General features: G+C 35.9%; 1 protein-coding gene across 3 annotated transcripts in view; it reads left to right on the forward strand.

The window, feature by feature from the left end:
• Window positions 1-17434, forward strand: part of SKIC3 (SKI3 subunit of superkiller complex) — a 92007-nt gene that overhangs the window by 58443 nt on the left and 16130 nt on the right. For all 3 annotated transcript variants that reach the window (XM_007978822.3, XM_037982217.2, XM_037982218.2), the window contains 5 exons: window positions 2337-2390; window positions 2565-2676; window positions 6280-6408; window positions 12611-12732; window positions 14808-14966. In XM_007978822.3, the coding sequence (XP_007977013.3) occupies window positions 2337-2390; window positions 2565-2676; window positions 6280-6408; window positions 12611-12732; window positions 14808-14966 (576 nt within the window). The remainder of the gene's footprint in view (window positions 1-2336; window positions 2391-2564; window positions 2677-6279; window positions 6409-12610; window positions 12733-14807; window positions 14967-17434) is intronic.

Here is a 17434-nt window from a genome sequence, read left to right on the forward strand (position 1 = left end):
AAAAAGATAACTTGTGATGTGGTAAATATGATAATTTTAAACTATGACACTATTCTTCTGAAAGATAATTTATACAATGAAGAAAGTTCTGTTATTAGCTAAATTTTCCATTAGTCATCCAACAAATACTAGACTGAGTTTTCTCCATGTATCGTTGCACTGTTCTAGATGTTGTGGGAGCTACAAAGAAGTAGGAAGATCTTTTTGAACACATACAGATTATGGTAATGATATGTGATATAACACTGCCAATAGTAAGATTAGCTATGTGTTTTTGAATCCCAAAAGATAATTTTATTTAAAATCATCTTAAAGATAAGGCAGTAAGAACTAGAACACTGCTAATATACAACTATGTAATTATAAATATGAAGTCATTGACATTCTATAAAGGATTATACACTACATTTTAGTTTCTAACAGCCAGATATTTTCAGGAGTCTGTATTCTTCTATTAACTTCTGTGGTTAATATATCCTCTCATAGTTCACTTCACAAGTTGGTAAACATAATGGTAATAGCTAATGTTTTCAACAACTTACCACGACTAATTATTCCAGTATCTGAAATCTACAAGACCCACACACTTGTTTGACATCTGTGAGTCTTGTTTGTTATTCTACGGAATTTCATTCTTGGTGGCTTTGTTTCTTTGTTTACCCAATTGTGTGTACTTGAAAATTATTTCTAGGAATAATTTGAGGCCTAGAATTAAGGTACCTTTCTACAGAAGTAATTTGTACTTGCTTCCGCTGGGTGCTTGGGAGGTCCACCAATCTGGGACTACATTATACAAAGTTTAGAACTTGGGGTTTTTGGACCAAGCAGGCTACTTTGTCCTTGGGTTGCTAGTTCCTGAGACCTGGCTTAATTCTGATTCACGTTGAATCTTAGGGTGTGGCCTGTTGGGGTCTCAGCTTATTCTGATGTAGGTCTCCTCCTTGTGTTAACCTGGGCCTTAATTTTTGTCCTACCAGCCCATGCGTCCTTCAGGATTAAAATTAAAGTTTGTTAGTATTTGGGCCAGGCACGGTGGCTCATGACTGTAATCCCAGCACTTTGGAAGGCCGAGGAGGGTGGATTACCTGAGGTCAGGAGTTCATGACCAGCCTGGCTAACATGGTGAAACCCTGTCTCTACTAAAAATACAAACATTAGCTGGGCATGGTGGCACACACCTGTAGTCCCAGCTACTTGGGAGGCTGAGGCAGAAGAATCACTTGAAATCGGGAGGCAGAGGTTGCAGTGAGCTGAGATTGTGCCACTGCACTCCAGCCTGGGCGACAGAGCAAGTCTCCATCTAAAAAAAAAAAAAAAGAAAAAAAAGAAAAAAAAAAGAAAAGAAATTGTTAGCATTTGCAAACGGCAGAAGCAGTTCCCTGCTCACCTGTCTCTCTGAATTCCAGTTTTCCCTTTCAATTTTGACCTGGTAAGTCTTTAATATCTTGTCAATCTTTCAGTGCTTTTAAGAGTATGTTTTTAAAATCTTTTATTTCAGTGCTTTTCAAACTTTAATGTGCAACTGAAGTCACCTGGTGATCTTATGAAAATGCAGATTCTAATTCTGTAGGCCTGAGATGGGACCCAATATTCTGCACATCTATCAACCTCTTAGAGAGTGTGGACACTGCAGAGGCACAAGCTGCAGTTTGAGCAGCGGGGTTTTATTTCACATTTTTTGTTATTTTTAATAAGTGAGTTGGCTCAAAGGACCTGGAAGACCATTGTTACTCGACTCCAAAATCACCTGAATGAAGCGCTTTATTTTGTGTCAGCTATCAGCATTTTTATAATCTCAGCAACCATATGAAGTAGCTGCAATTATTTAAAGTTATAGATTTCAAATTGACCTAATGAAAACCCTGTGATGCAACATGTATTTTTCTTATTTTTAGTATTGAGTTGATTATTGAAGCAATTATGAGCTTCATGGTACCTTGAACTTTATTTTACTGCAGTATGTAAGTTTTGAAAATACTAGGTATTTTCATATAATAAGCCATGTTAATTTATCTTTGTGATCTCTCTCAGTCTTTATAATCTTTTACATTATTAGAAAATGTATACATTTGGTTGATAAAATTATGTAACTTTTGAGCCTATAAATGAATATTTTGAAAGAAGAGTTGGTCACAGTAGAAAAGATTACCTTTCACAAGATTATTAGTCTTTTCAAACAGTAATAATAAATTGATACTTTTAAGAAGATTAGGAGTCGTGAAAGTGGTAAAACTGAACCTTTCCAGTGATTTAGTGGAAAGGCCTTATCAATCTTAAATTTAGTTTTTCATGCAAGTTTTTGCATTTGTATAAATCATCAATATTTTGTGTTCTAGGGAGGTGTTGTAGCAGGAAATGTGGCTCATATCCTGGACTCAAATCACGGAAAGGTTAGTTTGTCCTAGTACAAAGGAAATGTTGAATTTATTAAATAATACTGATGAAGGAATAATAGTTTTCATAGCCTTAGTGATTATATCATTTCAAATAGAGTCTTTTAGTCAGTTTGAAAGAGAGAGAGCTATAAGGAAAATTGGCTAATATACTTCTTTTCTCTTATGTAGAAGGCGTTACTGTACACTGCAGTAAATCAGTTGGCTATGGGAAGCAGTTCAGGAGAAGATGAAAAAAATACTGCACTAAAGACCATTCAGAAGGCAGCTCTCCTTTCTCCAGGTGCATATAATATCTATTTCATTAATTCCAATTTTTTTTTTCTAAATACATATTTTGTAAGTGGGGGAAAAATCTTGCACACAATATATATTTTATTGGCATTGTTTATACCAGACAAAAATGTGCATAATTTAGATCTTCTACAACAGGAGTTTGAGTGATTAAAGTATTTTGCACTATGTAAGTGTTTAATACAATATATAATGCTATCAGAAATGACTTTTTAAATTGATGCATTATAGATTCACATAGTTTCAAGGTGCATGTGATAATTCAGTACATTTATATTCTTGATTTTGGATTCTATCAATCTTGCATTTATTTGTGATTTATAGGAGCAAAGTTTATATTTCCATGAAATAAGTCAAAAGGGAATTTTAAGAAAATATTTCAAGATTTTACATATCATTTGATTATCTGCTTTTGGCTACTGATAATTAAGAGAGCATCAATTATCGAAATAGGCCTAAAGGAATGTCTGTTTAATGATACTTTATTATTACCTGTTGCTGAAAATCTGAACTATACATGTATTTTCAAGAAACAGTTTTATTTCCATTTTGCATCAATATGGTTTAAAGAGTTTCACCTATAGTTGCTAAATTATTTAACATACATATTTAGATATTTTTATGTGTAGTTAGCTTCTTGAAGGATGGGGATGTATCTTGTGTGGTAACTGTTAGAAATGACACAGTTATGGCCTCACCTGAGCTAACTGTGTCATATATAGGCTGTTGATCACAAAGGTACTGAGGAATGTTACTTAAGCATGTTCCATCACTGCTACTGGAAAAATGCCGTAGAAGACTGGAATGTCTAGCAATATAGGGTTATAAGGTTTATTTTTACATAATATAGTATTTTAAATATGAAATAATGCATGAAATTTATTCTCCTTTAACTCTTCAGTTGTATTAGATCAGAATGCTATTCCTTTTGGCTAAGCATTGTTGGGAAAGAAATTATACCAAGAAAAAGTTCAGTGTTATCTTGACAATAAATTGTAAAGACTCTCATTAAGCTGCAAAATATCTAACATTTCAGGGATTATTTTGTAAACTAAGTAAAAAAATCAATATTCTGTTGTTTATCTTTTCCTTCATTTTGACATAGAAACAAAAAGAGACTAAACATTTTGATTTGTCTATGTTGTATACATATTGGTAAGTTTTTTATTTTTGGAGTTCTCAAGCAGATATTAGATAAACTTACTCTCAGTAATTCTTATTGTGGATCCAGAATGATAAGAAATCTATTAGCCTTTGATTGTGTAAGGACAAAAACTTTAGAAAGGTGAGATTTCCCAGATTAGGTCCTCTCTAATGATCTCTGATGTTCCTGGATTATCTGGATAAATACATACTCAAGGAAGCAGAGACATCACATAAGATGCTAGAACAGTGACTTAGTGGCAAAGATGAGTGCCTTTTTGAGACTTGTCCTTAGAGTCCAATGAAAATGAATGTAACTGTCATGTGTAGTGGCTGTACACCTAGTCCTTGTAGATCTTTAGATGAACAAAGCACAGTTTTGATACATGTTATTCCAGGGAGTCTTGTCAGGAATTTAAAGATAATTCCACAAATTTAGAATTGAATGGGAAAAATTCCAATTTCTGCTAGATTAGTGCTTCTGTGATACTAAGAAGTATTTTTAGCAAGCTGTATTTTAAAATTTTTGGGTTTATAGTTTATATATTATCTTAGAGTCACTCTATTTTATAGGGAGTTTGGTTTGCTGGTCATCTGTGGAAGAGTTCATGGAAACAGTAATTATTTTGTGTTGTGATAGAAGAAATTGCTGCCAGCTATTGTCCATTCTCCAATCAGAAATCCAAACTATACAATACTGTAAGATCCCTAAAGGGGCTATCCCCTTAATCTTAGGATTAAGTTAATATTCAGAGATTGAGTCCACTTCAGTTGGAATCATAGAATTTAAGACCCTATGGCACCTTAGCTATTATCTAGTTTAGTTGTCTTGTTTTATAGGAAAATGAATCCTAAAGGAAGAACTGCCACACATTAATTAGTGGCATGGCTAGACTTGAAACCCACATCTAAGGCTGTCATGTACCTTTATTTATATAGTAATCAGATTTTATCATAAATTCTAGGAAATAGTCCCCATTTATGTATTCTGGAATTCGATTATGTCTATGCTACTTAAAATAAGGTAGTCATTATTTGGAGTGGAAATTGTTTCATTATATGGAGGTATGTATTGAACTTTTTGTAAAAGTATTTGATCTGCATAAGACTTTAATGATTCTTGTAATTTTGTTGATTTTTGTACTTTTAGCAGTAATACTGGTCAGCTATAACTGAAGTAGATATATATTTCAGATATTTGATAAGAAACATATTGGGTGGGGTGGTCAGATAAGAAAAAATAGAAAACTAAAGCTAAAAAGTATGATCAAGTGACTATATTGTTAACTAGCACCCCCTTGTGAGATTTTGAAAGCGTTCATTTGTTTTTTAAGAGTAGCAGGACTAAAATATTAACTTGTTGAAGTAAAGGGCAAAATCAGATTTATAAAAATAAATGACCAAACAAATGAAAAGAAAAAAACTTCTAAATTCCAAATCCCCTTCATGTTTTTTTTCACAACTTTCTTAAAGAGAGAAGTCTTTATACATAATCTTTTCTATGCATAGAAAGTTACCTTCCAACTCACTGCTGTTGGACTTTTCTCCTTTTCCCTCCCCTGAAGCTGCTGTGAAGGGTGAAGGAAAGAAGGAAAGATCAAATGAATGAAGGATATATAGTCATATAAATGCTTCACTTGGAATGATGAAGTTACTTTCATGCTTGCCTATTAGAATATAATTAAAATCTTGAGTCTTTCCTTTGGCTTAAACTTTTCTTAAGAACTGAAAAATTAGCCGGGCGCGGTGGCTCAAGCCTGTAATCCCAGCACTTTGGGAGGCCGAGACGGGCGGATCACGAGGTCAGGAGATCGAGACCATCCTGGCTAACACGGTGAAACCCCGTCTCTACTAAAAAATACAAAAAACTAGCCGGGCAAGGTGGCGGGCGCCTGTAGTCCCAGCTACTCGGGAGGCTGAGGCAGGAGAATGTCCGAAACCCGGGAGGCGGAGCTTGCAGTGAGCTGAGATCCGGCCACTGCACTCCAGCCTGGGCGACAGAGCGAGACTCCGTCTCAAAAAAAAAAAAAAAAAAAAGAACTGAAAAATTGTGTTATCTTCCTTGTCCTAGGACTGAGTCTTTAAAATGGCAACTACTAAGTGACGAAGATGAGTGAGACTTATCCTTGGTGTTCAGTGCAAGTGAATCTAATTGCCCTTTCCACAGTAATACAGCACTCTAGGCAGCTGAGCTAACCAGCCATGGAAGAAGAACTTAATAGGATGTTTCTCATCCTCTGATATGTTTGGAAAAATTGGCAAATCTTGAAAGATGAATGTAGCAATGTGTCTCTGAAAACAAGTGCAATTTAGTTTTCCTTTGAGAAAGTGAAATTTTTTTTTAGATACAATTTTTTTTAACTTGTAAACTCTTAATCTCATTTTTGATAGTTTTTAAGCAACATGTTGATTTTAACAAGACTTATCACTGTGTGTTTCCTGTTTTTAGGTGATCCTGCTATCTGGGCTGGGCTAATGGCAGCCTGTCATGCTGATGATAAACTGGCCTTAGTGAACAAGACTCAGCCAAAGAGGATAGATTTATACTTGGCACTGTTATCTGCTATTTCTGCTTCAAGTAAGTTATAAAAAGCTTCTTTATACATGATTTAATTCAGATTTCTTGAATGGTTAAATCCGGAATACAAACAGCTTCAGCACATATTGTTATAAAAAATATATTCATTAGGCCGGGTGTGGTGGCTCATGCCTGTAATCCCAGCACTTTGGGAGGCCGAGACGGGCGGATCATGAGGTCAGGAGATCGAGACCATCTTGGCTAACACGGTGAAACCCTGTCTCTACTAAAAAATACAAAAAATTAGCTGGGCATGGTGGCAGGCGCCTGTAGTCCCAGGTACTCTGGAGACTGAGGCAGGAGAATGGCGTGAACCCGGGGGGTGGAGCTTGCAGTGAGCTGAGATCGCACCACTGCACTCCGGTCTGGGAGACAGAGCGAGACTCTGTCTAAAAAAACATATGTGTGTGTATATATATATTCATTAAAAATCCATAGTATAATATTTGTACAAAAGTGTGATAAGCTTATGTATTTTCTCTTCCAGATAGCTTAAAAGCCCAATAGGTTCTGTTAGCTGAAATCTTTCTTTTGTAGCATTACTTACTTTGAGACTTTACCAGCATTTTAGGATAGAGGCGACCTGGAAAGAATCCTTTACTGAAACCTGCATTGAAATTGTCCCATGATTCCTCCTGGGAATCTTGGTCAGAATAAGCTGTTAATCTAATCAGATTTAGTTAACATTGTATTGTAAATCTATAAATTTCTTCACTGAAAAGTGACATAGATTAACCTACTTAAATTAATAGATAGATTAGCCTACTTTTGTCTTGGGACATTAACTTTTCACTGAATTAATTTTAGGTTATTAATCATTGTTTAGTAAATGTTAAGCATCATTACTGCCAGTCTTTTGACTACTAGGGCAAATTGAGAAAAGTAGGCTTTTGTTTAATGGTATTAGATTATATAAGATTGAAATATTTTAATAAAATGAATTTATTAAGTGGTAAATCAGAAATACCTATAACAGTTATTTTTAAGCCATACTCTTCAGATTAAAAGAAAGAACTACCTATTTTTATTTTTTATCCACGTTGACAATCTCTGTCTGTCATTGGTATGTTTAGACTATAGGTGTTTGAAGTGATTGTTGATATCATTGGTTTAGTATCTATCATGTATTTTACCATTTTCTATTTGTTGCCCTTGTTCTTTGTTTCTATTGTTGTCCAACTATTTTTCTGTGTTTTGTAGTTTTAATTGTGTGTTTTATTTGATGCTATTTTCTCTTCTTTGTTAGCATGTCAGTCATATTTTCTTTTTTACTTTTCTTTTTTACTGGTTGCCCTTTTTTACTGGTTGCAATATACATTTACAATTAATCCAACTCCATTTTCAACTAACACTGTACTGCTTTATGGATAGTGCAGGTCCTTAGAGTAAAACAATCCTAGTTATTGTCCTTTATGTCATTGCTCTTTTGCTTGCACATAAGCATACGAGTCTGTGTACATCCATACACACATAAGCACACATAATCAAATACGTTGTTGCTATCATTATTTTAGTTTTTTTTTTTTAAGAGTTGAAGTCTTGCTGTGTGCCCAGACTGGCCTCAAATTTCTGGGCTCAAGTAATACTCCCGCCTGAGCCTTCCAAGTCAGGCGGGAGTCACCATGCCAAACTAATTTTTTTGTTTTAGAAATGAGGTATTGCTATGTTGCCCAGGCTGGTCTCAAACTCCTAGCCTCAAGCAATCCTCCTGTTTTGGCCTCCTAAAGTATTGGGATTACAGGTGTGAGCCACTACATCCAGCCTATATGTGTCTTAATAGGTGAGACTAGTTTCTTGTAGGCAGCATATATTAGATAATTTTTTAAATCTATTCAGCCAATCTATATATTTTCAATGGAAAATTCATTTACATTCAAGGTTATCATTGATGTGTGATGCCTTATTTCTGTTGTTTAATTAGTTTTTTTTTTTTTGTATATGCATTATTTCTTTCTCTCTTTATTGTATGTTATTGTATTTTGATGGTTTATCTGTAGTGGTACCATTCGTGTCCTTTCTCTTCCTCATTTGTATGTTTGCTTTACTAGTGAGTTTTTACTTTTGTGTGTTTTCATGATGGTAAATGTTGTCTGTTCTCTTTCGGGTTTAGATTCCATTGAGCATTTCTTTTAGGATAGGACTGGACTAGTGGTGATATTCAACTTTTACTTGTCTGGGAAAACTTTATTTTCTCCTCATTTATGAAGGATAACTTGGCTGGGTATAGTATCCTTGACTGACAGTTTTTTTCTTTTCAGCAGTTTGGATATATTATCTTATTCTCTACTGGCCTGGAAGGTTTCTACTGACAAATCTGCTGTTAGTCTGATGGGTGTTCATTTATAAGTAGTATGTTTTTAGTATTCTCTCTTTTTCTTTGACTTTTGGTAGGTTAACTATAGTGTGCCATGGGGAACATATTTTGGAATTGTAAATATTTGTGCATCTCTAAGCCTCCTCATGTTTTCAGATGTGTAAATCTCTTGCTAGAATTGGGATATTTTCATCTATTATTTTGTTAAATAGTTTTTCTAAACAAAATAATTATGTTTTATTTTTGCCTTCTAGGACACTGAAAATTTAAATATTTGGATGTTTTATTGTGTTCCATATGTCATGTAGGCTTTGCTTATTTTATACTTTTGTCTCACTAAGTTATTTGAAAAGATCTGTCTTCAAGTTCTGAGGCTCTTTTGCTTGATCTAGTCTGTTGAAGCTTTGAGATGGATTTTGTATTTCGTTCAATGAATTCTTCATTTCTAGAATTTCTGTTTGGTTATTTCTGATGATATCCATCTCTTTGGTAAATTTTTCATTAGTATCCTAAATTGCTTTTTGTAATTTCTTTGTACTGGTTTTTAGTATTGTCTTGTATTTTACTGAACTGCTTTACTATCAGTATTTTGAATTTTTCCCCTAGGATTTCATAAATTTCTTTTTGATTCAGATCTGTTGCTGTAGAATTATGATGTTCCTTTGGAGGTGTCATATTGCCTTGCTTTTTCTTGTTTTCTTTGTCCTTACATTGATATATGCACATCTAGTCTAACAGTCCCTTCCAATTTTGGAATTTTCTTTCGTAGGGGAGCATTTTTTCCTGAAGATGTATATCCATGGTGTTGTTTGGGTAGGTCACTTTGGCTTTGATTCTGAATGTAGTCTCTGATTTCTTTGACTGTAGACAGCATCAGTGATATTTGTGATTTCTTTGGTTTGTTAGGATACACTTGTTAGTGGAGGCTTGGTGAAGTTTAGGTGGGGCCTGGAATGCCAGATAGGCCGGTCTTTGGGCCCCAGTGGTGGCAGCAGTGGGCTAAGCTTGCCTGTCCTTGGACACCAGAGCAATGTACAGTGGCACTGGTGTTAGTGGGTTTAGGCAGGCCCATTCTTGTGCCTCTATAGATGGATTGCCCAGGTTCCAGGAATGGCAGCATTGGTGTATTAGGGTTCTCCTAGAGGGACAGAACTAATAGGAGATATATATATATATATATCTCTCTATATCTATCTATCCATATATATATATATATATATATATATATATGGGGAGTTCATTAAGTATTAACTTACACGATCACAAGTTCCCACAATAGGCTGTCTGCAAGCTGAGGAGCAAGGAAAGCCAGTCCCAGGCCCCATACTGAAGAACTTGAAGTCTGATGTTTGAGGGCAGGAAGCATCCAGCATGAGAGAAAGATGTAGTATGGGAGGCTACGCCAGTCTCGCTTTTTCGTGTTTTTCTGCCTGCGTTATATTTGCTGGAGGCTGATTAGATTGTGCCCACCAGATTAAGGGTGGATCTGCCCTCCCCAGCCTACTGACTCAGATGTTAATCTCTTTTGGCAACACTCACACAGGCACACCCAGGATCAATACTTTGTATCCCTCAGTCCAATCAAGTTGACACTCAATATTAACCCTCAAAATTAGGCTGGGTAAGTGGGTATGTTCTTGAGTCCCTGGGCAGCAGGCATGGTGTGGATGATGGCAGTAGCAGTGGGACTGACCCTCTGGGACCCAAGCAGTCCACACTGGCATTAGTGGTGGCTGCAATGGACTGAGCGCACCAGTCCCCAGGCCCACGTGTGGTACATGTGAGTGAGTGCCAGCTGCGGTGTTAGCGGCAGATTGGATGGGCCTGACTCAGACCCCAGAGGAGTGCTCAAATGCTATGGTGATGGTCTAAGCTGGGCAATCCCCAGGCCCCAGGAGGGCATGCTTGGGTACTCTGGGGAGTGGAGCCAGGCCAGGTAGACCTGTCCTTAGGCTCCCTGGTGGTGCATGCGGGCCCTGGCTGTGATAGGCAGGGGCAGAGTGACGCTGGGCTGCCAGGAAATACTTTGTTGGGAGCAGCAGCTGCTGTTCTGTGACCCTGCTACTGGGTAGGGTGGGGTTGCTTTCAGTGTGAGCAGCCATAGGCAGCTTGTTGTGGGGGTTACAGGCTTCAGTCATGCCTCAGTTCTGCTATATTCCAATGCAGTGATAACTGCAGGGCAGTGGAATTTGTTCTCAGGGCACTTGAATATGCATGGCTGCTCCTTACTGGCAGCTCATGGTGGTTCACAGTGGCTCTCCTCAGCTCCAGTAGCAGTGGCTGTGGGCAGGGAATATCAGTGGGGCTGCAGGGCTGTGGAGATACAGGGGCTGTTGGGCTGCATGGCAAGACACAGCCTGGTAGAGGGCTGGGCTCTCAAAATAGTGCCTCACTCTAGCTGCTTAGGACTCAGGGGTTTGTGGGACTCAGCGTGACCTGATCCCAGCTGAGCAGACGACCTCACTCCCCTCTCCTTCCTTGCTTTTGGTGTTTCCTGTTACTTTTCTGTTGAGGTCCAGTGTGCTTTTTCAGATAATATATCTGAAATGTGATTGTCTACTTGCTATTTGGTTCCTTTCCATGGATGAGGCGAGCACCAAATGCATCTAATCAGCTATCTTGAATAGCTATCTTAAATTCACTTACTAGTGATTTTACCAAATATTTAAGGAAAAATAATACCAATTCTACTCAAATTCTTTCAGAAAATCTAAGATAGTAACACTTCTAACATCTATGAGGCCAGCATTACTTAAATTCACTTACTAGTGATTTTACCAAATATTTAAGGAAAAATAATACCAATTCTACTCAAATTCTTTCAGAAAATCTAAGATAGTAACACTTCTAACATCTATGAGGCCAGCATTACCCTAATACCCAAACCACGCAAAGAACAACATTGCTTGTGAAGGTAGATGGAGAAATTCATAACAAATGAATAGCTATCTTAAATTCACTTACTAGTGATTTTACCAAATATTTAAGGAAAAATAATACTATCTTAAATTCACTTACTAGTGATTTTACCAAGTATTTAAGGAAAAATAATACCAATTCTACTCAAATTCTTTCAGAAAATCTAAGATAGTAACACTTCTAACATCTATGAGGCCAGCATTACCCTAATACCCAAACCACGCAAAGAACAACATTGCTTGTGAAGGTAGATGGAGAAATTCATAACAAAACTTCAGCAATTCAAATCCAGCAATACATAAAAATGATAATAATACATCATGATCAATTATGGTTTATCCCAGGAGTGCAAGGTTGATGTACCATTTGAAAATGAATGTAATTTGCCATATTAGCACCCGTGAAAGATGCCAAAGAGTTTATACCATATGATTCCACTTATATGAAATTTGTGGAAATGCAGATTGGTCTATGTGACAGAAAACAGATTAGGAGCTGACTGGGGACAGAGGCTAGGGGAGGATGGAGTAGGTTGGGGACAAAAGTGGTTACAAAGGGAGAAGTGGAAAATTTTGATGATGCTGAATATGTTCATTATCGTGATTGTGGTGATGGTTCACTGATATACATGTCAAATATCATCAAATTGTATAGACTGAAAATGTACAGCTTACTTTACATCAGTTATATCACAGTAAATCTTTACATGTTTTCAACAAATTATTTTATTGTTTCTTTAGAGGTCACAATTATAAGAGGCTTTGAGTTATTTAACCACAAATACTCCTGCCATGAAACTTTTCAGAAACCTGCCTCTTGTCAGGATAGCCTATGGTACATGTGGCACATGTAACTGAAAAACTGTGTGTGGATGATAAGTCTAATGGTAACTTTTTAGGAACCAGTTACTCCTCTGAGAACACATTATAAATTGCAGAATAAAGTAACATTGACATTTTTTGTTTACAGTTAAAGACAAAAAATTCTTTGAAAATTACAACCAGTCTCTTGAAAAGTGGTCTCTGTCACAAGCTGTCACTGGTCTAACAGACACAGGAAGAATATCTGAAGCTGAAACTCTCTGCACAAAGGTATTATTATGGAATGTGCATTGAAACTCATGGATTCTTATCTTACTTGGAAAATAACTTCAAAAATAGAATATGTGAGGCCAGACGCAGTGGCTCACTCCTGTATTCCTGGCACTTTGGGAGATTGAGATGGGAGGATCACTTGAGGCCAGGAGTTTCAGACCAGCCTGGGCAACATAGCGAGAGGCCGTCTCTACAAAAAATTAAAAAATTAGTCGGGCCTGGTGATGCATGCCTGTAGTTCCTGCTACTCGAGAGGTTGAGGCAGGAGAATTACTTGAGCCCAGGAATTTGAGGTTGCAGTGAGCCATGATCACACCACTACACTCTAGCCTGGGCAACAGAACAAGACCCTGTCTCAAAAAAAAAAAAGGAGGCATGCATATTATTTAAAGAGCATGTAGTGGTGGTGATGACAATTATGATGTTAACAACTAAAATTTATTGATTACTCTACTTGCCACAAACCAGTCACTGCATTTATCATTTTGTATTTGAACTTCACAACAATCTTATGATATAGGTATTTATTATTATCCTCATTTTTACAGTTGAGGAAAACTAAGGCTTAAAGAGGATAAGTAATGTGCACAGGAGCTCACAATTAGGAATGGATAGAGTTGTGATTTGAACTCACATTTGTCTAACTTTAGGACTCAAGGTCTCATTAAAGGTCTTTAAAACTTTTTTTTATTTGGGTGCCATTAGAGAGACAGCATTTTCCTTTAATTTCTGATTGCTTCCTTCTTAATGCTGTATTTTCCATTATCACTTCAGTTTTCCAAAGTTCTGGATCACATAGAATGACTGTGGAGATTGTCGAGTGGGCGACTGGAACCTACTCCGTAGTCTGTTTTTACATGCCAGAATTGTAGGGCTCTATGCCTGCAGGCTCTGTGAATAAATGTGTAGTACCTTGCCTGGAATATAGTAGGGACTCGAATATTTACTGAATGAATGAATGAGTTTCCAAAGCTCACTTAGAAATAATGTAATGGTTAAAGAGAGTTTTGAACATAGCTTTTCCTGAAAACATCATATTTCATAATTGCTTACCATGGAGGTTGTGTAATGTTTTTTTTAAAGATCAGTATGCATTTTACACAGAAAGAAGAATGGACTTTTGAAGATTTCTTTGCTTCTTGAATTCTGTGAAAAGCAGAGTAACACATTTTTTCTTTTATTTAAGGAATTCCATCTGAGATAAGTTCAGGACAGGGTATTACTCAGTAAGTGCTTACTAAGCATAAATTGACAGTTGCTATGTGCCCTCTGATAGAATAAGTGATGCCTTATGAACCTTTCCTTGTCAGTTTGTTGTTCCAATCTCTTACTTAGAAGAAAGCAATCAAATACATTTTAGAAATACATTTAAGATCTAATGAGTAAAAAACAGAAAAGTATGCTGTTGAGGGACAAACGATAAACATTTGAAACAATAGTGGGAAGACTTGTTTACAGAAATTCTTCATATATATAAATATATACACACACAGAGGATATAAATATATACAATACATTTATGTATGTATGTAGGTAAGTATTTTAAGATATAAATAGTGGCTTAAGGAAATGGGGAAAATAGGTCATTTTTCTTACTCGCAGTACTCAAAAAGGCTGTGCCTAGAAGAAGGACATGTAGAGTGAATATCTTTGTTAAGAAGTTAAGAAAGAAAAAAAATGTATGCCTCTTTTCTTCTTACATAGTGCAGTTTTTTCCAGTATGGAATAGTGATAGCCTTCCCACTTAATTTTATATTTATATTTTCTTAGTTCAACTATTTACTTACATTCAGAACCTAAATTTTTCAGGATGTCACTTAAGAGTAAACTAAGTCAAAGGGAAATATATGTAGACTACAATAATAGTGTTACTGATTGTAAAGGTTATTTAAATGTAAAGTTTGATGTTTACAAGCTGTTCATTGTTTTATTTAGTTTTGGAGTTGTTTACTCTTTAATAAGAAAAGGTATAAACATTCAGAATTTTATTTTCCCAACTTGGAGAATGTGCCTTTTACTTTTAACACTTAAGAACCTATTTGATGTATTCCTATTTGGGATTTGATTTCTAGAATTTAAAAAGTAACCCTGATCAGCCAGCCGTTATCTTACTTTTGAGACAAGTTCAGTGTAAACCACTCCTGGAGTCACAAAAGCCACTCCCAGATGCTGTACTTGAAGAATTACAAAAAACAGTCATGTCCAACTCAACCTCTGTTCCAGCTTGGCAGGTAAGTTTTCTCCTTTCTTTCCTGAGTCCTCAATTAAAGCACTTCATAATATTAGTTAATGTCAGGGCTATGCTCCATCTTTGTTTGACTTGCTGTCATTCTCACCATGTTATCTCTCAGTTTCAAGGTCTAAAAGAGGTATTGTGGTTAGAGGAGCTAAGGAAGTTTAATACTAATGTAGAATCTGCTACAATGATGATTTAAAGCTTCTTAAGTTATTGATTATAAATTTTCTCACTTTAAAACAGTGATGAAAATACTGTCTTTTATATGGGTTGATATGTTATAGACATTTTATAATAAGGTTATCATAATGGTGTTTAACTCTGCCTTTAGAGGGGATGTGTGTCGTTTCTCCCTAGCCACTTTACAGATAACCTGTATTTAGTGCTTTTAGAAATAATTATTTTCAGGATTGATGCTTGAATCAACAGATCATCTGCTCTTTCAGGTGGCTCTGGTTACCCACAGTGACAAATGTACAGTGATCACTGTGTACTTTGTTCTTATTGATATTAAAATACAAGGAAGCACATAATTATTTTATACAATTATATTTTCTCTGTGCCCCAGAGAAAGTGTCAAAGGCGCTTTTTGATACAGATTTATAGGAGCTTACTATCTTACTATAATTTGTTTTTTATTCTGATCTTTTATTATGCCAGCTTTTTTATATCCCTGCTTTAGATAATTTGAAAAAATTATTTGGCCTAAAATTACTAGATTATGAAAACTAAGCCTCCATTTTACTGTAATTCTTTTTTCCACTTTCTTAGAGTAAGTTTTCCATATGAGATTTAGGATTTAAGATCAACATCTAGTTGACCTTAGAACATCTAGTTGACCTTAGATACTTAATCAACAGCTAGATGTTGTTGATTTCATATTCATTATCAAAGGGAGAAATACATTGTCAAACTAAAAGGGAAAAATTGAAGGATAAAGGATAAATTATATCATAAGTGTAATAGTCCATTTTCACACTGCTGATAAAGACATACCCAAGACTGAGCAATTTACAGAAGAAGGAGGTTTAATGCACTTACAGTTCTCTGTGGCTGGGGAGGCCTTGCAATCATGATGGAAGGCAGAACGCGTGTCTCACATGGTGGCCGACGTGAGAGAGAGCTTGTATGGGGAAACTCCCTGTTTTAAAACTATCAGATCTCGTGAGCCTTATTCGCTATCATGAGAACAGCACAGGAAAGACCTCCCCTCATGATTCAGTTACCTTCTACCAGGTCCCTCCCATAGCACATGGGAATTCAAGATGAGATTTGGGTGGGGACACAGCCAAACCATATCAGTAAGTAAAGTCTTAAGAGATTGCATGTGTGTGTGTATGTGTGTGTTTTCTTTTATGTTATGATATAATTCACAAGGAATAAAGTGTAAAAATCATTAAAGTACTACTCATTAAATATGACATGTCTGTTTAACACCTCCCATATCAAGATACAGAACAGTTCTAACAACCCAACTGCCTCCCCCAGGCCTCTTATCAGTTGATCTCCTTGCTTGACTCCCCCCACCCCAATACAAGGAAAACCTCTATTCTGACTTCTATTTAGTTTTTTCTGTTTTTGAACTTTGTGTCAGTGGAGTAGTACTCTTTTGTATCTGGTTACTTTCACTCAACAGGATGTCTGTGAGATTCATTTGGTGGTTTCATGTAGCCATAATTATTTCATTTCATTTTATGAACATACTATAATATTTATTCATTTTACTGTTGATGGGCATTTGGGTGTTTCCAGGTTTTGTCTAGTATGAATAATGCTGTTGTGACCATCCTTGGACATACTTTTTGGTGGGACATAGGGTATATGTACGGTTACTTTAGTAGATCCTGCCAAAGAGTTACCTAAAATGGTTACACCAGTTTACACTTGCACCAGCAGTGCATGAGAATTCCAAGTGCTGATATTGCCAGATTGTTGTGTTTTTCCCCCATTTTGGTGAATATGTAGGTAATGATATCTTTTGTTGATTTTAACTTGTATTTACCTGATATCTAATGACATCATACAACTTTTCGTATGCTTATTGAGCCTTTGGATATCCTCTGTGTAAAGTGCTTTGCATAATTTTTAATGGACTATTCATTTCTTACTTACTGAATTATTGGAATTTATGGTATTTCCTGAATCCAAGCACATTTTTTGGATATTTATATTGAAAATATTTTCTTACACCTATGGCTGCCTTTATTAATGTTATTTTTTGATGAATAGTTCTTAATTCTAATGAAGTCTGATTATGGTTAATGCTTTATTGGGATATTCTATTTAAGAACTTTTTGCTTACTCTAGGTTCATGAAGTTTTTTTTTATGTTTTGTTTTAGAAATTTCATTGTTTTACTTTTCATATTTAGGTCTGTAATTTATCCTGGATTAATCTTTGTGAATATTGCAGGAGTTAAGATTTATTTTTACCCATAAGTAACATAGTACCAATCTTTGAAAAG

The sequence above is a fragment of the Chlorocebus sabaeus genome, chromosome 4, assembly GCF_047675955.1.
Source record: "Chlorocebus sabaeus isolate Y175 chromosome 4, mChlSab1.0.hap1, whole genome shotgun sequence".
Classification (NCBI taxonomy): domain Eukaryota; kingdom Metazoa; phylum Chordata; class Mammalia; order Primates; family Cercopithecidae; genus Chlorocebus; species Chlorocebus sabaeus.